Below are 21,028 nucleotides of genomic sequence, written 5' to 3'. Positions count from 1 at the left end.
TAAACCTACCCTGACACAATCTGAGGTGATTTCCTCTTGTCTTGAGGAAATGCACTCATTGTGTTGGATCTCATGTAAAAATGTTATCCAAATGAAATCATAAGAATATATACAGATATAACCTAAATCAATCAGTAAAAATAACAACTGAAACAAGCAATTGAAGACCTTAGAGATCTGAAATACATAAACTTTGTTAATAAATATTGGAAATGTGATGGTACACTAAGGTAAACTAGATTTCAAAGTCATCAAGTTTGAAAAGCAGACTGGCATTTTTCTTTCTTTCTCTAACAAATAAAATATTCTAAGTATTAGATTGATAAAGTCTTGTTGATTTATTCAATAATTACTCACAAACTGCTGGGATTATACTTACCAACTAAAACTAGAAAAATGTCAATAAGATAAAGGAAGTATTTTCCTTCAACTACTAAATGAAGGGACTTGAATTTTGATGGGATAAAGTTGGTAAGGGAAAATTAGACTAATTGTTTTCTTTTTAAATTTTTTTTCACCAATAGGAATACTTAAGGTATAGATATTTTCAGTTATATTTCAAAAGTCAAGAGACTGCCTGCAAAATTAATACTGAATTGCAGAGAAAAGTTAATCAAATATTGATGGTGAATACAGGTTCAACAGCACTATAGCTGGATTTTGAATAATCCTGTAAATCCTATGGGAACCGTTGGACTCTATGATTAAATTATCAATCATTTATAAAAGTAGAGGCACATCTTATTTGACAGCTTACTTGATCTTGGTGTTGACTTAGTGGTCGAGAGTGTGACAACTTCTCTGGCAGCCTTCTGTCTAGGATGTGTCCATTCTCCAAACGAGGCTCTCTGGGCTTGTCAAACCAATCTGTTTCTTCCCGACGGAGATGATAGGCTTTGAAAACCAAGGACAGGTCAAATGCTCTGGTCCAGTGCTGGGCAAAGGGCAAGAATGTGCATTGGGCATAGCAAACATGCAGAGTGGTTACTAATTGGCCATGCAGCTAAAGCAGAGTTAGAGGTGAGACTTGAGACATTGAACTTGAGCATTATTTAGCTGTGAGACAGCAAAGGGAGAAAATTCTGTTTATGTCAAAACCGTGGGTATAAATACAGAAGAAATCTACCGAGTGCTATAGCCACTTCCTCCTGGCAGCTAAGAATTGCACTGCAAATTTCACATATCTCTAAAATGTTTGTCGAGAAAAATTTAATCATATTAGTTATTTTGAAGCAGACTAAGAAACAAACCCCAAACAAACCCAGAAAATCCAAATCAAAACCCAAAATAAACAACCCTCAAAATGCAAAATCCACTATTTCCCAAATTTCTGAACTGTATATTGTTCAAAATATTTTGGAAGTAATCTGAAACTACATATAAGAAAATTACAACTTCTTTATGAAATCGATATCAAACCAAATCAAAGAAGATATGAAACCAATCTATGTAACTGAAATTCTAAGAAATATTACAGATGTTCTGTTTTTTAATTCCATCCCCCGATTTTGCAGCATGGATCTTTGTGTATGGATTTTTAATGTTCATTCTGCCAACATTCTACAACTCTAATATTCTGTTTGCAACAGTAGATGTTGTATTTGGTATCTTTTGAGGATCAAACAATGTCATTTCACTGAAATCAGTTTAGCAAATGCATATATTTATGCTTACTGACTATTGGGTCAACTGACAGAGGTGTCACTCCATTGGGATACAAATCATGTCCTTTTTTCTTCTGTGTTGCCAATCAGTGTAAACCAATGCATTGTTCAGGTAATGCAATATAGAATGTAAGGCAAGTTTGAATTTTTATGCTTTATTAAGGAAGGTAAATTTGGAAATCAAAGGAAGACAAAACTACAAGGAATTGCAAACCTTAAATAAGATCAGTTTTTGCTATAGTAACAAGAGTGAATGCGCATGACACAGAAAAGAATTTTAAAAGAAATATAATAGTGTTAATAATCTTTCTTATTTAGTTATGAAAGTAAGAATTACCTATTTGGTTTAAGAAATAATTGGGAAAAAAAATTAATGGGGAAAATACGAAGTTGTGTTTTTTCATTACTAATTTCTTAAAATTCTCCAAAAAGAATAATAATATATATGCATGATTTTTTTGAAAAGAATATGTTGTGTGTGACAAAACCAAGATTCTATATTATATTAAGCCTTCATAAAATTTTTAATCTTGATTCAGATATTATGCAGTCTCTTCCTTCATGACTCTGCACAAACTCATCTAACATCAAATGGTTTATTTAATCTTATTTAGATAAGCATATATGAATTACCAGAAACATTATTAGAAGCTGATACTTCTCTTGCTACTGATTAGTTATTGATTAACTGCTATCAATAAACTATTATGATCTAGCATGCAGATATTTAATGCTTTACACATTTATGCTGGTTGATCAGTACCTGCACAAAGTAGGCTCATTCATACTCATCCTGGCAGAAATTCTTTCTGAAGCTTGCATGAAGAACCTCATACATATTCCTGACCCCAGATGCTAAAGCTGCCTATCACAATCTGTGTCATCATCTCAGCAAATGAAATAATTATTTCTTCCCCCCTGCCTCAGTTGAAATACATTTTCCAGGATTAATTCTCTTGAAAATGTAGAATTCCATACATTCAGCCTACCTGATTTTGTTTTTTTGGTTTTTTTTTCAAACGGTGATTAATGCATTTTATTGAAGTTTAAGAAGTTCTAAATGCATGTGTATACAGACACACACACACACACACACACACCGCACTCACGTGTACATACACACCCCATTGGTTTTGGCTTGCACAGCTGGGATTTGTCAGAGTTGGAAAACAACAGCCAAAATGAACCACTGACAGTCTTAGAGAACTCATCCCTTTATTCTAAGGCTCACAGAATGCAGCCAGATGGTTCCACCCAAACAGATTAACCAGGTGAGATTGAACTCCAAGCTGTGGAATCCAAGAAACTCAATCAGAGAAGTAACAGTGATTACTCTAAATCCCACAGATGAAAAAAGGAATAGGCTGTGTTGATATCTTGATGTCTTGATATCTCAAATTTAAGCTTCTAAATTCTGTTGAGGAATTTCTAAATTAGCATATAAAAGAAAAATAATACTTGAGGTGAGAAAAGGTATATTTTATACCTTCTGAACAGCAAGGGCTATTAATATTTATAAAATTGATTAATAGCTGCAGTGTTTCTGAAAATTAGTATCTTCAGCATACTTAATAATGTGTGGAAAGCAGCAGCTGTGGGATTGACAGAGATCTATTTTCTGGATCAGAGTTTTCATGGTACTGGGAACCCTGAGAAAATTCGAGGCATTTCAAGATATCAAAATGCTGTTTAATTTCAATGGGCAGCTCTGGACGTTGTGCTCTTTCGACACTAAGGCTACTTTTTAAACCTGTTTGAAGTTTGGCATCCCAGTGTAAGCACTACTTATGTCCTGAAGCGTGGTTTTAAGATTACACTATGTCATTTAAGTTACAGTATGTACTTAGAGAAAAATAGAAGGTTTAGATTCAAAGTCCTATTTGCATTCTCTTCTAGTATTTGTTATGGGATATCACTTATAAAAAATGAACAGAAAGTCAAGTATGTCTCTGAGTTTGAACCAAAGAAAAAATAATTTAAATTTGACACTTTAACTTAATATTTTTAAGTCTCATAATATGATAAATCAAGCTGTAGTACAAGAAGAGTTTTCCTAAGACAATGCTTAAGACTGATTTATTTTAATGAAAATCTCATCAAGACCATTCAGCAGTTGCTTAAAATAAAGAGAGGCTGCAAAGCAAATTGTGCCGAAAGGCTGGATGAAACATGCCAGAATAGCTGTCCACTGTCAGGGCATCAGATCACTACAGAGAAGAGTGCAGTCCCTAAAAAAGAAGGCCATAATTTTCTGTAGAAATTGCTTCTTTTGAACAATTTTTATCTTACATCCAAATTATATTAATTATTTTAAACACAGGTTACTTTCTATTAGACTGCATATTTGAAAATAATGTCACGAAGCATTTTGGTTTCCCAAGAAAAAGGTTCTTTGTGAATGACAAAATTTGACAGAAATTAGAAAAGGACTGCTGAAAGAAGAAGCCCTGAGCAACATATCAATCTAACACAGAATATGTGACTTGAAATATAATACTGCTGAAAAGGTCTAACTCATCAGAGGCTGATTTAAAAAGGAAACATGTTCAACTTGAAGTGTTACCTGTATGTCTTCTACAAATATATATGAGAAATATAATGCTCTGTAGGGAAGATATATAAATCCCTATGACCTGTTTGTATGAGGTAGAATTGCACCACATTGGATTTTTTTGGCCCAGGTTGGTTCTCCTTAGTTTTCAGGAGGAAAAGTCCTGTATCTTTCACAATGTGACTCTAGAATGACCTGTAAAGGTCACAAGCTGAGAGCAGACAAGATAGCATCTGCTTATTTAGGAAGAAGGATATGAGTTGCAACTTGGGGAATTCCTCTCAACTGCTTTCAGATTTAATTATAGGACTCTGTGTGCTAAGAATTGAAGGACAATAAAAAAACGATTAAACTTCTGATAAATATCAAAAAAGCTGATGACCCTGAGTGTCTGCTGAAACACAGAGTTCATGAGGGGGTTATAAATATCTAAGAAATATGAAGAGAAACTTACTGAACAAATCCCTTAGTATTAACTATGAGAAAGACAGATAATTTTTCTAATGCTTATGAAAGATTTAGCATGTGTAGAAAACCAATAATGCAATAATGAACGGAGGTTAGTAGAAATGTGAAAAATAAACCATACTATTTCATAATCATGCAAATGTGTCTTTTGAGACAATCATTGCCATTTACAGACAATAGAGCGCATGCAAAGTCTCTTTTATTGTGCAGTAAATACACATAAGAAAAAATTAAGGGAGTGCATACAATTTTGAACATATTCATTTCATTTGCCTTCAAACTGTCTTTATGATTTTTAAACAATTTTGAATATATTAAGTCTGAACTGACTCAAACAAAACTGATACATAATTTGCAATTATTAAGTACTCAACATCAGCTTCAACATTCTGCTGTACTTATTCAGAAGCAGCATTTTTAATTGCACTATTTATAATACATCAGAAAGGTTCCTTTCATGAACTTCAGTGAGATAAACTCTTGTGCTTATTTGGCAGACATGTATGGGGTGCATATTAAACCAGCTAAGCTGCATAACCCACCAATACTTTATGTAAGTTTATTGAAGGATGAGATTGTCTTGCACCATTCAAATGACAAATTATCTTACATAATCACAATTCTGAATGCACAGAAGTCCACATGACAGGATGCTTTCAACAAACCATATGTAGAATGTTACTTTGCTATCACGTTAAGCTCTATATGGTTCTAACATATAATATGTACTTATGAACAGACTATTTCTATATAAACACAGATCTAAATTGGTGCATCGGGAGATGGAATTATCATTTTTTGAGTTCTATCATGAAATTTCATGCACATAAAATTACTGGAGTTTTTTAGAGATTTGGGAGATTATTTCCAAATCCCAACAAAAACTATAGCAAATAAGTTCAATTATTCACAGTCACTGGAGAGAGCTGCACATAAAGACTGATGGCAGAGTCTGTATTGTACATGGAATGTTCTACACAATATCATTGAAAAGTAGACATAAACAAGTGAAAAGGAAAATGCACAAGCAAACCAAAAGGAAAGCAAATCAACAACAATACAGTAGCATGCTATAGTAAACACCATCCAGAAACTGTTAGTGTAAAATAAAAAATATCAAATAAGACAAAACAAATCAACCCCCAAAAATGCAGATACACAGAAGATGCACCAAGGAACAGAAAAGGAACAAATCTTTGAAGTGTAACAAAAATCAGACACATGCATAGAAATGAGGATTTGCGTTGTGATAGTAAGATACCAGTCTGAGGCCTAATTTACCTTCACTGTCTGACATGGCATGCTGGAAGTCATCCATGATGAAGGCTATATCTCGATCATAGCCTCGAGTCCGTGACTCCTCCCTCATATGCTGCTGGACCTCAGGCAATGAATGGCTCGATCCAAACTGGTCCCTGGTATCTGCAGATATTGGTGGCAAGGGTCCAGCTGCTGCTCTTGCCATTCCCATTGGCTGTCCAACAGGACTTAGTGGGCTCTCCTCCTCTGAGTTCTGTGCTACTATTGGGATCCTTCCTCTGCTTTGGCTAATAGGTAGACTGGTGGGTTTAGTTCTTCCAGAAGGTGCTGCATGGCTAAAGGAAACATCTAAAGGTTCAGCTTCTTGGGCTTTCAGTCTTAAAGAAGAACTAGAAGAATCCCTTTTCAGTGACAAATCAAGCCCATACACTGAGGAGGGCCTAGATGAGGGCCTAGATCTACTACCACTGCTGTAAGACTTGTCTGCTTCATCTTGTAGTGCGGATCTCATTGTTGGACCTAGTGCAGTCCCAAGGCCTGCTCCAATGGATGACGTCAGTGGTGGCCCCATGTACTTCTGCTGGTCACTGATGTTTTTTCTAAGGCCATAAGTGATATCATCCTGAAGAAGCCTTGCCCTAGTAGTAATTCCCCCAAGTGTTGAAGTGCTAGAAGTCATATAGCTTGAATAGTCAGGCTCAAGGTCTCTGCTTTCTTGGATAGGTGAAAACTTTGTTAGTTTAGGGTCTATCAAGGCTTTCTTGTGTTTTGACTGCTTCTGGTAAAGGAGGGCTGCTGGGAGCTGCTTAGCAGCCTGTTTCTCAAGAGTAAGCCTGCCTATGCTGTATTTCTCAGATTTTGGAAAATGCCTGTAGCTGCCCTCTCCATGGTAATACTGTGACAGGCCAGCCAGATGATCGAGACTTTCTGCACCTCTACGGAACTCTTGCTTTATCTGGTGTTTCAGAAGTTTGAGCTCATAAGGGTCCTCCATTGGGTCTTCTTCAGCTTTAACATAGGAATGCAACCTAGAGGAAGTCTGCAGTGGTGCTAGGTAGTCTGACACTTCTTGTGCTCTCCTGGCCTCAGTTGTGCGAAGAAGTCGATCGGTTTTGGTCAGATCTTTCTCATGGAGGCTAAAACTGGAACCAAGAGTTCCTGTTCCTTTAGTAAGTTCTCCTATATCATCAATCAGCACATAATTTCGGGGTGTATGGTGGTGGTCTATATCTGCATAGAATGAGTCTGCAGATATGCTTGATATAGGGCTGCTTGCTATGCTGTTTCTCTCATCTAGTCCTATCCTTAAGTCCAAGGTAGAGTATTTACTGCCCAGTTGGGAAACTGCATAACTATTGTCAGTTGAAACTGGTGCTATCATGAGAGGCTGATTGCGAATTACATCATAGTTTGTTGTTATCTTGGGCTCCAAATATAATGTGGTCTGTCTTGGCTTTGGCTGTATCACCATCATCTGTGATGGGAGTTGATATGATGGCTGTTGAGATGGTGGAGGTTGAGCCTGTGGGGTAAAGGACATAGTAGCTCCTGTTTGGAATGCTGTCTGGGTCTGATAGGGTGAAACCTGCTGGTGATACAAAGGCTGCTGTTGTTGGTAGTGTGACTGCTGTGTGAACTGAGTTGGTGCTTGAGTTGGCAAGGCAGGAGATGAATATTGATATTGAGCATATGGGCTTGTTGCAGGGGCAAACTGTGTTTCTGGCTGGGTTTGTGGTGGCATAAACTGGTTAAATTCTGTCTGGGGTGCAGTACGTGGTCTTTCCAAGCCATGCTGAGTTTCTATTCTGGTTGACCTGGTATTATTAACTTCACTGTCTGACATATAATCACGTTCTTCTGCTACACCTTGGAGATAGGCACGCTCTCTCTTTTCTCTTTCTTTTAGTAGGGCTTCTTTCCTCCTATTAATGCCCATTTCCAAGTATCTCAACTTGGCATCTATTTCTTTTTCCTCCTCATCTAGCTCTGCTTGCTTCTTTCTAAGCTTGGCTGATTCACGTTCGACCAGATCCAATTCCCTGTCTATATCCTGAAGAATTTTGGCTCTGGCCATAGTGGTGGTCCTGCAAATCCTTCTGCGTGAAACTGATCCCACAGAAGTATATGGGGACTGAGTTCCTGCTGTTACTTCCTCTGGAGGTGGATTGGGCAGAGTCCTCTTCACCTTCTTTTGAGTGCTGGATGGAGTCATGCTTGAAGAACCTTTTGACTGCAATAGAAGAAACAAGACTGAATCACTATTCTGGAGGGAAATGAATCACAAATTATTTAAATGTTTTCAGGGTATGGCTTTTTAACTTAACCACATACTTTCCTTAAAGCACGGGAAATTTTGTATCTGTGATTAAGCAGCAGAAATAGAAAGGAAAATGGCTATTAGTCTGCTAAACACGAGCAATCTAATGCATAAATAAGGCTGAAACTCACTAGGACTTTATTTAGCCTAAGATTAAAAAATCTACCTTATATTCTTAAAATTGAATCAATGGTAATTTAAAAGTTTTTGGTTTTGCTTTTTTTAATGTTTTGCATGTTTATTCATAAACATATTCAATGCATATGTGTGTGCAAGGGGAATATATATGTATATCTTTTATATAAAAATTAATTTAATAAAAATCTGCATAATTGTAAATGTACCTATATACACATTGATATTTAAATTTATATATTATCTATAAAGTCGAATATGTGACTCTGAGCCACACAATGGACACTTTATTGTCCAAATAAAGCAGAACTTTCTAGTGACAAGACAGTAAGTTCTTACATGATCTTGTAATTTTTGCCTCCTATCTGATTATATATATACATATAGATATATATACATATATACATATATATGTGGAATTTTCTCGTCCCTTTCAAAACTGGTATAAGTTTTCTTCAGTTCACTGAAGACTTTAATAAATAAAATTTGTTCCAGTCAGAAAGCTACAGTTTAAAACTTTAAAAATTTTAAGCAGTATAAAACTACAGCAATTTAATTCTGTCCAGATGTCTGACTTCCCCACAATTAATGGTAGAAGAGTGATTCGTTGTGATGTAGAGCTATCTACCTTAGGTTGATAAGTAGCTTTTTTGAGGTGCCAATCTCTCTTCATCAGCTAGGAAAGTAGACAGTGCAGCTGGTTAGATGCAATTCAATTTGCATCCTAAAGTACTAATGTTTTTGAATTTTTTTTTTAATTTTGAAGTTTAGGCTCCCATGCAATATATGCAGATTAAGAAACAGGACCTGAATGATTTTGAAATTGCATCCTATCTCCCTAAAAGCTTCTTACAAATTTTGCCTTAACAAAGGAAAAGAGATTGATCTACAAACATACACTGAAACAAAAGAAAAATCAGCTCAGCTATTATAGAATACAGACATGTTAATACCAACACATGGAAACATTTTAGCCCAGTTTAATAAGGGAAGAATAAAAACAATATTGATCAAATTGACTCTCCTGCCTTTGCAGGCAAGGACAGCATTTCTGCAAGGATTAACTGCTTTTAACTAAAAAATAGCATTTCTTTTGAAATAAATGCTACTTCATTCAGATAAGATATAAATAATCGTATGTAGGAGTTTCTCAGTTTATTTTAATATGGCATCAACAAACTGTACAAGTTTTTAAGATGTATTGACAATTCTCTTTTGCTGGTCCTCTGTTATCTAACTTCAAAAAAATTATAACAATCAACACATCGTTTGCCATGGATCTTTAAGCAAACATTCACCATATTTTCAAGTCCCATTTAAGCTCTTTTATTCTCTTAATCTAAAGTTCATCAACTTTTGCATGTTTCAGATTTCAATAAAAGCAATTTAATCTTTTCACCTTCCATGGCCATTTCACAAACCCACGTTGTGCCAACAAATCAAAGGAGCTAATTTTATCTTGCTCAGTGTGCACTTATAAGCAAAGACAAATTAATAATCTACAGTAGGTCTAGTTGGCTAATGTTTAATATTGTAAAATCAGTGTAATACCACTGTTATTTCCCCCTCCTGAACTGAAATAGGGATCACAGATGGTGAAACAGTCACAGATGGTCACTGGTATTGGGAAGTACTATTATTAAAACAGTCATTAAAAGGTCTACAAAACTTTATGGAATTAATATTTTCAGATAATAATTAAGTTGCTGACGCATAAATCTAAGTGTCAGATTACTATGCATTTTAACAAAAAAACCCACCCCATTTTGGTTTTAGATCATCCTGTATATGAAGAAAGTTACAGTAGTTTCACGAATACAAGCCGCACGGATTATAAGCCGCACCCCCGGTGCCTCGACAATGTTGCTGTCTTTGTCAATAGATAAGCCGCACCCCGAATATTAGCCGCACTTTCGTTCGTCGCGAGAATCCGTGCGCAGCTTTCACAAATTGGCCAATTAGTAACAGGATCGCGGCATAGCGGGCTTTACTGGCTCGGGGCGGGGCCAGGCAGGCTCGGCCCGCTCATGGTTGCCGACGGGGCCGGGTGGCCCAGCTCAGTGCCACGGCTCGGCGGGGCTGGCCGGGTGGTGCTGCCGCCGCCGCCGGGCTCGCTGGCCCCCCTCTCCCGTCAGCACCGCCCCGCTGCCGCGTTCGCTCGCCCGGCTGGCAGGGCTGCCGCCGCCGCCGCCGGGCTCGCCGTCCGCCCCGCTGCCGCTTTCGCTCGCCCCGCGCCGCGCCTCGCGAGCGCCGCGCCCGCCCCGCGCCGCGCCCGACCCGCGGCGCTTTCGCGGCTCGCGGCGGCGCTTTCGCGGCTCGCGGTTCGCGGCTCGCGGCGGCGCTTTCGCGGCTCGCGGCTCGCGGCTCGCGGCTCGCGGCTCGCGGCTCGCGGTTCGCGGCTCGCGGCTCGCGGCTCGCGGTTCGCGGTTCGCGGCTCGCGGTTCGCGGCGGCGCTTTCGCGGCTCGCGGTTCGCGGTTCGCGGTTCGCGGCTCGCGGCTCGCGGTTCGCGGCTCGCGGTTCGCGGCTCGCGGCTCGCGGCTCGCGGTTCGCGGCTCGCGGCGGCGCTTTCGCGGCTCGCGGTTCGCGGCTCGCGGTTCGCGGCTCGCGGCTCGCGGCTCGCGGTTCGCGGCGGCGCTTTCGCGGCTCGCGGTTCGCGGCTCGCGGCTCGCGGCTCGCGGCTCGCGGTTCGCGGCTCGCGGTTCGCGGCTCGCGGCGGCGCTTTCGCGGCGGCGCTTTCGCGAGCGGCGGCGCTTTCGCTCGCCGGGCGGCGCTTTCGCGAGCGCCGCTTTCGCTCGCCCCGCCGGCAGGGCTGCCGCCGCCGCCACCAGGCTCGCCGGCCGCCCCCTCCCGTCTGCACCGCCGCCGCGTTTCCTCGCCCTGGCCGGCACTGCAGGCCCCCGCACCGCCGGGCTCCCCCACGCTGCTGGCCCCGATTATGCTGGGCTTCCCCCGCTGCCAGGCAGCCCCACCCGCCGGCCTTCCTGCTTCTGCCATGCTCCCCTGCACTGCTAGCCCCAGTTCTCCCGGGCTCCTCCGCCCTGCTGGCTCAGGCTCTGCCGCCCGCCCCCGACACTGCTGGCCCCGCCTCTGCCAGGCTTTCCCACCTCTGCCGGGGCCGGCCGGGCTCCAGCTTGGCTTGGGGCTGCCGCGGGCTCTCACTTCCGTGTTGGCAGCTTTTAGAATTTTGTTAATAGATTAGCCGCCCCGGAATATTAGCCGCACTTCCGGGTTTCCACCAAAATTTTGGTCAAATTGGTGCGGCTTGTATTCGTGAAATTACTGTAGACTAATAGATACTACAGGAAGATGTTACACTTGCTTTTGAAAAAGTATTTATAACCTCTAGTTTTTAACTGCTATTCTCACAAAAGGAAGACTTAATTACTTTTACTTGAGATTTATACTGGGACAAGAATAGGAAAATTAGTACTTTGACAAAATGTGTTCCTGCTTCTTGTTACTGGATATTTCCATCATCATATTTTTCCATGTATCATGTTAGTAATGCTCCCTGGGAACTATATTAGTAGATTGAAGGGAAGTTCAACTGCAGTATTTTGACAGACAACTTTAAAGTGGCTGTTATTAGTTTTTGCATTCCCTTTGAATTTTTTAAATAACATGAAAAAAAAAAAAAAAAAGGCAAGCTAGGGCAGATCTTTGCCAAATTCTAATCTCTTTATAAAAAAGAATTGGGTGTGGAAAGGAGTAATTGTGCTGTTTAATCCTATCTCTGTATTTTTGGTCATTGTATCACATTTATAATATTATACTCATTTTACATTTGAAGTACCCAAACGAAAGATGGGGCAGAAACCTTCATGAGATCACACTGGAGCCACATAAATCTATCAAATACAAGCAGACATTCTAAGACCTCACAATCACTCGTTAAAGGTTAAGTTAGATGTCAGACAGGTGACCTCAGCAAGCTCTCTGACTGAATAAGCAATGAAGTTTGCTACTGTATTTTACCATGTTTTCCATCTTAATTCTAGTCAGTCTACTTTTAGCTAACAATTAGCATCCTTACTCATTTTTTTAAATGGTGAGTGTAACTTCCAAAAACTGGAAGTCAATTATTGTATTTTTATTTTACCTCAATGCTCATATAAACATTATTACTTTATTGCTGACCATTGTATAATTTTGCACTAGTCTGGGATATCCCTTCAGGGTGGACTTAATGGTAGTCAGATCTGCTTCTGAGGCAAAGCTGACCTTGTCAAAATAAGGCCTATGCTCATGCTTGAAATAAAGTTACAGAGATGTTATCCCCAATAGAACAAAGTAAAGAACTGAGGAACAAAATAACTTCCCCTTCCACCACCACTCCTTAAGCCTAACAAAGTTTTGAAATAACCATAGGAGGAAGTCTTTTCAGTCTTGCAGTTCAGTGACAAGATAACATCACAGTAAGGAAGTTAAAAGACTGAGCTGAAGGTTGCATGCAAACAGATTTAGCAAAATCTTGCTTTTCTGCCTTGCCAATACACATTAGTCTTGATGTGAGTTATCATCTGAGTTTGAATTTACAGAGGTCATCCAGACAAAGGCTTGTGGACTGTTAAACTGTGTGGTGACTTTGGAATAACTCCTTTGCCATGACCATCCTGCTCCTTATGCATCTTCCTAAAAATACCTTTTTCTACTTATTTTTGTCTCTTTTAATTTGATGTCATTGTTGACAAAGCCAGCAAGACTCTGACCCACTACAAGAATTAGTCAAGTACTAGGAAATACTGATCTGTTCTGCTGCTTTTTATCTGTTTTACAGAGACAGGTTACTTTGGGAGACTGAATGGCTCAGGATATCCTGATGAATTTCTACCTCTAAACACTCCAGCCATGCAATCTTTCTTGTCCTCTTCTCAAAAGAGTTTTCCAACATGATATGCTGCTCTCCATTCAGGTTGCCATGGTTGGATATTAGTTTCATTTGCTCAGAAACTCAGCTTTCACACTTGAGCATACAACTCCTGCATACTTGCACATTTTGAATCTTACTAGTGAAAATGTAATCCTTATTATTCACTCCTCTTTAAAAATGTTTTTCACAACACAAACTTCAACTTCTTGTTTGGTCTTCTTTAGAGCTAACAGAGCTGCATTTATATTAACATTTTTTGTATAAGTAGGGACAATCCTGAAAATAATGTCTACAATATGTATATATATATGCATTTGCAGAAGTCAATCACAATTGTGATGACAGCATCTTATTAGTTTGTCATCACCAGACCCTGTATATAACAAAGTGATGTCAGACTACTACAGCCTGTGGTGCTGGAAAAGCAAAGGTAAAGTGGATTATAGATAAGACTACTCCTCATAAGACTCAGCAGCATGGTGAAAATCCCGTTCTGTACTGCAGAAGAACAAAACCCACCTTCTGCAGGGCTGGGTTCACTGAGACATTTGACACTAACTTGCAACAGTCTTGAAATGTCAGCAGAAAGTTGGCTGTATTCTGTTTTTCTGCTACCAGAAAAACAATGCAAATAGTATTTTTGTCTTCAAACAAGGACCATGTAGTCAATAAACTCAGAAAACTTACGACTAGCATCAGGCTGAGAGATGAATGCTGATGTGTTAATGAAATTATTGGGAATAAAATCTTTTCACTGGATCACATGGCTGGTAGTGGAGGGATAGAAATTACTCTCACATTTAGAAAAAATATCACCTAAGGTTGGTACCAATGCATGCAGATTGTTAAGGTGAAGTCTGTGCTGTAGCTCACTTTCCAGATCTCACATCTTGGATTTTTCATGTAACAAAAACCTTTCCAAATGCAACCCCTCCAAAGCCCCAAAATTCACAGTTGAAATTGCAATTGTAAGACTGCTGTTCTAATTATAAAGGGCTGGAATGCGTTCTTCAGTATTACAGCACGTGCTCTTCATTGTCAGAAATTTATCAGAACAGTCAGAAATTTTGGCAATTCATTATTTTAAACATTTAATTTACTACAAAGAATTCTTAAAAATTCATTATCGTTCATTAAGGACCTCTCAGTAATTTAACAGTATATTTTAAATTTCTTGCAAATGAGACCCAACTTCTAAAGATACTAACATAATAAACTAGTATTAGATTACTTCAAGTATAGAATCTTTAACTACATGTTCTTATAGATGCAGAGGCCCTGAACAATGTTTTGTAACTTGTCCTATGCAAAGGAAATTTGTCGTGTAAGTTTTTTGGACACTTCTGGAGTTAGTATCTATTATGTGGTAACTGCTGATGAGAACGGGATCACCTTTTTTAACCCCTGGTTAACAAACATTAGAGCAAGAATATTGAGCAACTTCTCTCCACTGGCTAAGGCTGACAAAGGGGCACTTCTACAGCATAAAGAACCACAGAAAATGGGAACCCTCCAGTGAAGCCATCAGGCTAAGGGAAGCAGGAGAGCATGGTAAGGAAGATATATAGAAAGGTGTATTTAATAAAAACTGGTCTTATCAGCAGTGGTGAGAATGGAGAACACATGCTCTGAACAAATTCTAACCAATAGTAAAACCTTGTCATACAACCAGCACTGCCTTGGCTTGAGCACCATTGTTGGTAATAGTGGAAGATTAATTTGATGAGCTGAATTTGGTCTTGTATTGGGAACTGAAATACCCTGCTTCATGAGTAATATACCAGAGCTTTCCCTCAATGTAACTCTTTTATTTTTCTTTTCTGCATGTGTGTTGCTCTGGGGACTGAGCAGTCAGGCAGAAAACTAGTTTCTAAATCACTACACAGCAGCACGGAGATGCCAGTCAGTCTGATTTTTTTTCCCTTTTTCTTTTTTTTCTTTTTTTTTTTTTTTTAACTCCTTTGGAGGCCTCTACAGATAAATTTCTTTTCTGTTAACACCAATACACAATTTTTAGAAATAGTCTATTCCAAAACAATAAACATTTTTTAGTTTTTTTGCTTTCCTTCATGTCAGAGACATTCATTCCTCAGATAAACACTTCTGTACTTTCCCTCCCCTTACGCCTTTCATTTTCTCTGTGAAATTGTTTGAAATTGCCATTTTCACTTCAAATGCAAGGGGGACATCACAGTGCACTTCCTCACAGCTGATGTGACGTGAGATATCAGCTTCTATCCTCAGTTAAAACATAAAAGCCCAAATGCTTCTTTTGATCTTGAGGGGAGAAGTGAGAAATTCAAAGGAAATTTGATATGCAAACTGCAGACAGATGTGGCCCTTACACTGTGATTTTCAAAGGGTTCTAAATCTACATTTCATCTATGTTACGAGAGCAGATGTAATAGTTGCTCCTAGTTGTTTGCACAGAAGACAGTTTTACACAGACTAACTGATTTGTGATTCATTTGGAACAGGTTTGAAACATTTGCTAACAAAGGGTAATGGGGCAATTCCTTTTTCAATTTCTAAAAATTAGAAATAGCAGTTTAAATCAGTAATAATACATCATTGAAAAATCAGTTTTTTTAAAAAAATGAAATCCATTGTTTTGAAACTTTGATTCAAATTTGTAATTGGAACAACATTTCATGTATGTGTATTCAAAGAATTTTAGAAAACATACACAGTATTCACAAGCTTACATTTTAATTCTCTTACCTTACATCTACAGATCATATCTATACTGTTTGCTTTTTTTGCTCACTGAAGACAGTCTTTTTTCCCAATTGCCTAAGTACAGTTCACCACTTTTTTGTGATTTTTGTTTCTTTTATAGCTTAAGTCTTATGCAAAAGGGAAAAATTTCTGGTTAATTCACAGTAATGTTACCTTCAAAACTAATATTCTTTTTTATTCCTAATTTCTTTTCCTCCTCTGCTATCCTTTGCTATTTATTTTGCAACCATATTACTTGCCTTTGCAAGGTGTACTGGGATAGCAGTTTATGTGAGAGATTCACTGTTCAATTATATTAAATGTATACAAAATTACAGGTATCTCAGTTACTTTGCAATAGGAAAAAGTCTCTGGCAGATTGATTCAGACAATGGGCATATGTCAAGCCAATAGAAAGAGTCAAATTGTCAGAGTTGAGTACTGCTTCTGCATTAAATGTCCTTACCAAATAGGCTCAATATTTTCCTCATAATTCAATCTCTGAGAAAGAAGAGAAGGACTATTGAGGGACTTCACAGAAAGAAAATACTATTCTACCCTTGTTGCAATACTGTGTTTTCAGCATCAACTCCAGCTCATTCTCTGAGAGCTAAAGTATTACAGTCAGCTTCAGGACCAAAGCCTAATAATGAATTTAAAACAAGTCCCTCTTTCTGTGAATTAAAGTACATCCTCACTTGCTAATTACTTTTAAGAATTATCCAATTTTTTTAAAAAATAAAAAAGGAACAAAATGAATGTATTTTTCTATATGTCTTCCACATGCGTGACTCAGGAAAGTTTCTGAAGGGGAGAATTGTTAAGCATATTTACATTGAGAACACAAAAGATTATGATATAAATGACAAAACAGAGGAAAAGTCTATGCAGGAGTCCATGTATTGAATAACAATAACTTGAACAAGTGAAAGATTCACTATAAGGAGAAATAAAAATGGCAAAACTAGAATTCCTCTGAGGTAGGTGCTTCACAAGATTAAGACAAAGCTGTAGATTCATGGTGACTATGTACTATACTACAACATTGTACATTATACTACAACATAGTATAGTATTTTTTTATCGGTCATCATTTCTTTTTCTCCCCTCTGCTGTTTCACTGACAGTTTAAGAATAATTTTACATAAATACAGAACCGAAATACTCAGAACTTTGCTGCCTTATCTGCTATCAAAAGATATCAAAAGTTATGAAAAGTTATGAAGAGTTCTATGATGTAGATGGACAATTTGATGCCTGTGATACATCAAGATAGAGATATTGTTTGCATATGATGAGTCCTGTCTCCAACACAACCCATTTTTGGATTTAGCTAAGTAATAACAAAGAACTGTACCTTAGCAATGTGTTTCAATATAGAGACAATGCAATTCTGCCACTGGCAATTTAAGCAAGCTATATTAAAGGATATTGTACCAAAACATTAACTGTTAGCTCTGAGATTTGTTGATTGCAGAGCTACTTGTGGCAGAAGAGATAGGCATCAGTCAACTTTACCTTCAAATAACAAAATCCTTGGAATAAGTCTTTCAGCATGCAATGAAATAGCCTTAGCATGGTCTCATTCTCTAATAGTAATGAATAATGCACATTTTCTCATCATATAACACACAAATCATTATGTGTCATACCCCTCACTCAGAATAATACATTTTATTTGAAACTCAGATTTCATCTATGGAAAATTTTACAGGATTATAAAGAATATTTTCCCAGTAAATGAGAATATACTTTAATTTATTTTCCTTTGCAATCTAACTGGGAGTCTTGGCCAGAAAACACTCATGAGAAAAATTCAGAACAGTTTATACTTATCAGTATGATATGCATATGCTGAATTAGCACCATCTGTTTTAAACAGATATCATTCTACTTTGCAAACTTGTGGTGACAATTACAAAAAAAAAAAAAAAAAAAACCAAAACCAAAAAACTAAAAAATCTTGAAACAATCAATATTAAACCCTCCTTCATCTTTGAAAGAAAGGAAATACCAGCATTTTTTCACAAGGGAAAAAAAAACAGACAAAAATTCTGTGAGAAAATCTTGGCTTTTTCTGACTCTCCTTCACTACAGACTTTTTCCACAGGATGGTAGCTGACGAGACACCACATGGTGTGCCACAGCCCTTATTTGTTCACGAGAGGGAGGATCATCTGCCCAAGCACAGGCATCATGCGAAGAGTTAATCTGAGCTAGCTCTCCAGACTACTGAACTGAAATAAAGTGCAATTTTTCTTCAGCTCGCTCCATAATCACACCTGTTTCTCTTGACAACCATGGAAAGAGCTGCATGTAACCCAGATTCCACCTGTAAATGTCTCAAGACAGGAGGTCATTCCCACTCACCACAACTAGAGCAGTTTCAATTCCTGCTTTTGTCTCCTCATGCAATACCTGCTTGAAGCAGAGTTTTAATCCTTTTGTTTTCTGCAGGAATCTCACCACCTCTTCAATTCTTCAGAAATTACACCTCTCCTCAGATACCAAAGGTTCTAGGTTTGGCTTAGTTTGAAGATTCAAGCAATATTTACTTTATTCTGTACTCATGATGCTTTACTTGCCTGGTCTAAGATTAAAGGTGGCAGAGTGAGAAGAATCTTGATTAATAATTTTCTCTAAAATGTGGTTCATTTATATTAAATGTGGGGAACAATGGCCATGTAGCTACTTCTGTAAGGCACAAATTGGACAAACCCATCAAGTGCCCACCTGCCTAATTCAGGCCTTTCTACAGACCTCACAGCTAAGCCTTCTTTTAGTCTTTTCTGCTTATCCCTGGCTTCATCCATACTGCTGTGCACCATAGAATGGTCTTCATCAAATCTCCCCCCTCTTTGCAAAAGTGCCTTAAAATTATCAATACAGCATATTCTGTTGATGGAAAGCATATTTCTTACTCAGTTCTGGTACTATATACCATGGTCCCAATATTACACACTGTAAGACTAGAACAGAAGCTAAAAGAAGTTTAGGAAACTCTCCTTGATTGCTGATACTTGTCTTCCAGGCTTCAATCCATTCCAACTCACCAGCTTTCAGGTCTTGCAGTAGACTCTGCACAAGCCCCTCTGCCTCAGCAGGACAAGCTGATTTCTCCTTCAGCTCATGTTGTGAAAATATTTCACTCTCTTCTCTGCAGTTTCTCAGTGTCTCCCTTAAACTTCCTTCTGCCTGAAACTTTTCTTTCCTCTCTCCCTACATCCCTCATTTTCTGAAGCATAAAAATTCCCCCTAAAATACGCTCAGTTGATCCCAGGGCAGGCGTAATTCTCACACCTTTTAAAGAAATGTAGTTGAACCTGACAACAAACACACAGAGTAGATCATCTGCCACAGATGGCTAAACTTAGGAGGTGTGAAAATCACTCACAGTATGTCCGGATTTTCCATTACACTTTTTCTACAGTGAGAACATGTACTAGCCAGACCACACAAAACTCCATATTCCTATTCTTATTCTCATATAAAAATGGCATTTCCAGTTTGATACAAATCTATTTCCAAGTGACACAAATTAAACAAAAGCAAACTAACCTCTCCTTCCAACTCATACCTAACCTTCAAAAAGCCAATTTTTAAAGAAAGCATTAACACTTGAATAAATACATACAGAAATCTGCTATACTGATACAAAACAGAGTACCATCTCATTGAAGTAAAAGCTTTCACTGTGTTATCTGTTTAAACAGATACCAAAGTGAAAAAGACTACCTGTCTTTTTTTTTCTTATTATTGTTTAATATTTTAAAATACAGGAAACCACATTTTTTCAGAGTTTGCTCTTTTGTTGGTTGTTTGTTTACTTTTAAATGAATTCTAGTCTCTGTGGATATTGCACCAGATTTAATCCATGGAGCTGGGAAAGAGAAGTGGAAAATCTTCTTCATTTATATTTGAAACTAGATTGGACATCAACTCCATCTCATTACCAAAGAAATCCAGACAAGGCACTCAGCTTGATTAGCTCAGCTGAATAAAACTGAATTTTTAGAACATTTTCTTTCTCCTCTTTAAAGGCATACATGGAGATAATATTTATATTTTATTATATTACTAGTTATTAAATCTAATTTCTATTACTACCACTGTAATCTATATTCATTTCCAGAGGAGGAAGTTTTCCACTCCTGGATAAATTGCATCAGATGACAACCTTGTATGCAACGTGATATTTAATGCAACTGTGTAGGGCAGAGGAAGAAGAAAGCAATAACCTTTAATGAATTTTCTTCCTACTATTTTAATAGCAATTACACTGTTTTAGAACCATGACCTTCCTGTTCCCGTTTCTGCTTATTGTGACAAGCAGGACAGGAAGACAGAAAGTTAGAAAAGACTACTTTTAAACACTAATGGAGCTAAAAATAAAGATAAGGCAGCAGAAAAATCAGTAATGGGAAAGATGTGCCATTTGCAGATTCTAAATCTACATATGTAATAAAAAAAAAAAAGGAAAATGAGAAACAGAATTTAATGCACAGTAATATTTTAAGACAAAATAAAAATGAAAATTCTTATTTGGCCTGGAATCTACGAAATATATTCGCTGCACATACAAAAGTAAAAAGGCTCTTTTCTTCCTCCTCATTTTCAGTTCTCCTATTATTCTTGTTTCAAACCATTCTTTGTCCACTGCTGCCATAAATAATAATAAAAAACCCAAAAACCGCAAAAAAACAAACAAAAAAAACCCAAACAAAAAACAAACAAAAAACCAAAACAAAACAAAAACCACAGACAAAAAATAGTTCTGCTTGGTTATATGCACATGGACTATACAAATCACCCTGAACACGCAATATAATTTTTCTCATTACAGAAACATGGGAAATAATCAGCAAATCCAGAGTTTACAAAGAAAAGAAAATTAATGAAACCCTGAAATGCATGTAATCATTCAAATGCACATTCTAGACCTGTGGAAGAGAAAGAGCTAACAAAAATTAGTCCAAAGCATTGAAAACTAATGACTGCTGAATATGTTAATGACATCTACACAAGGTATCAGGCTTTGCAGTCA

At 38.0% G+C, this 21,028-nt stretch overlaps 1 protein-coding gene across 8 annotated transcripts in view; it reads right to left on the bottom strand.

Moving 5' to 3' along the window:
* PCLO (piccolo presynaptic cytomatrix protein) overlaps positions 1-21,028 on the bottom strand; it is a 324,658-nt gene that overhangs the window by 132,512 nt on the left and 171,118 nt on the right. For all 8 annotated transcript variants that reach the window (XM_033057798.1, XM_033057799.1, XM_033057802.1 and 5 more), the window contains exons 7-8: positions 5,965-8,173; positions 758-894 (exon numbers count right to left, since the gene is read on the bottom strand). In XM_033057798.1, the coding sequence (XP_032913689.1) occupies positions 758-894; positions 5,965-8,173 (2,346 nt within the window). The remainder of the gene's footprint in view (positions 1-757; positions 895-5,964; positions 8,174-21,028) is intronic.

Source organism: Catharus ustulatus, chromosome 4, assembly GCF_009819885.2.
Source record: "Catharus ustulatus isolate bCatUst1 chromosome 4, bCatUst1.pri.v2, whole genome shotgun sequence".
Classification (NCBI taxonomy): domain Eukaryota; kingdom Metazoa; phylum Chordata; class Aves; order Passeriformes; family Turdidae; genus Catharus; species Catharus ustulatus.
This window is presented reverse-complemented; position numbering and strand designations above follow the sequence as displayed.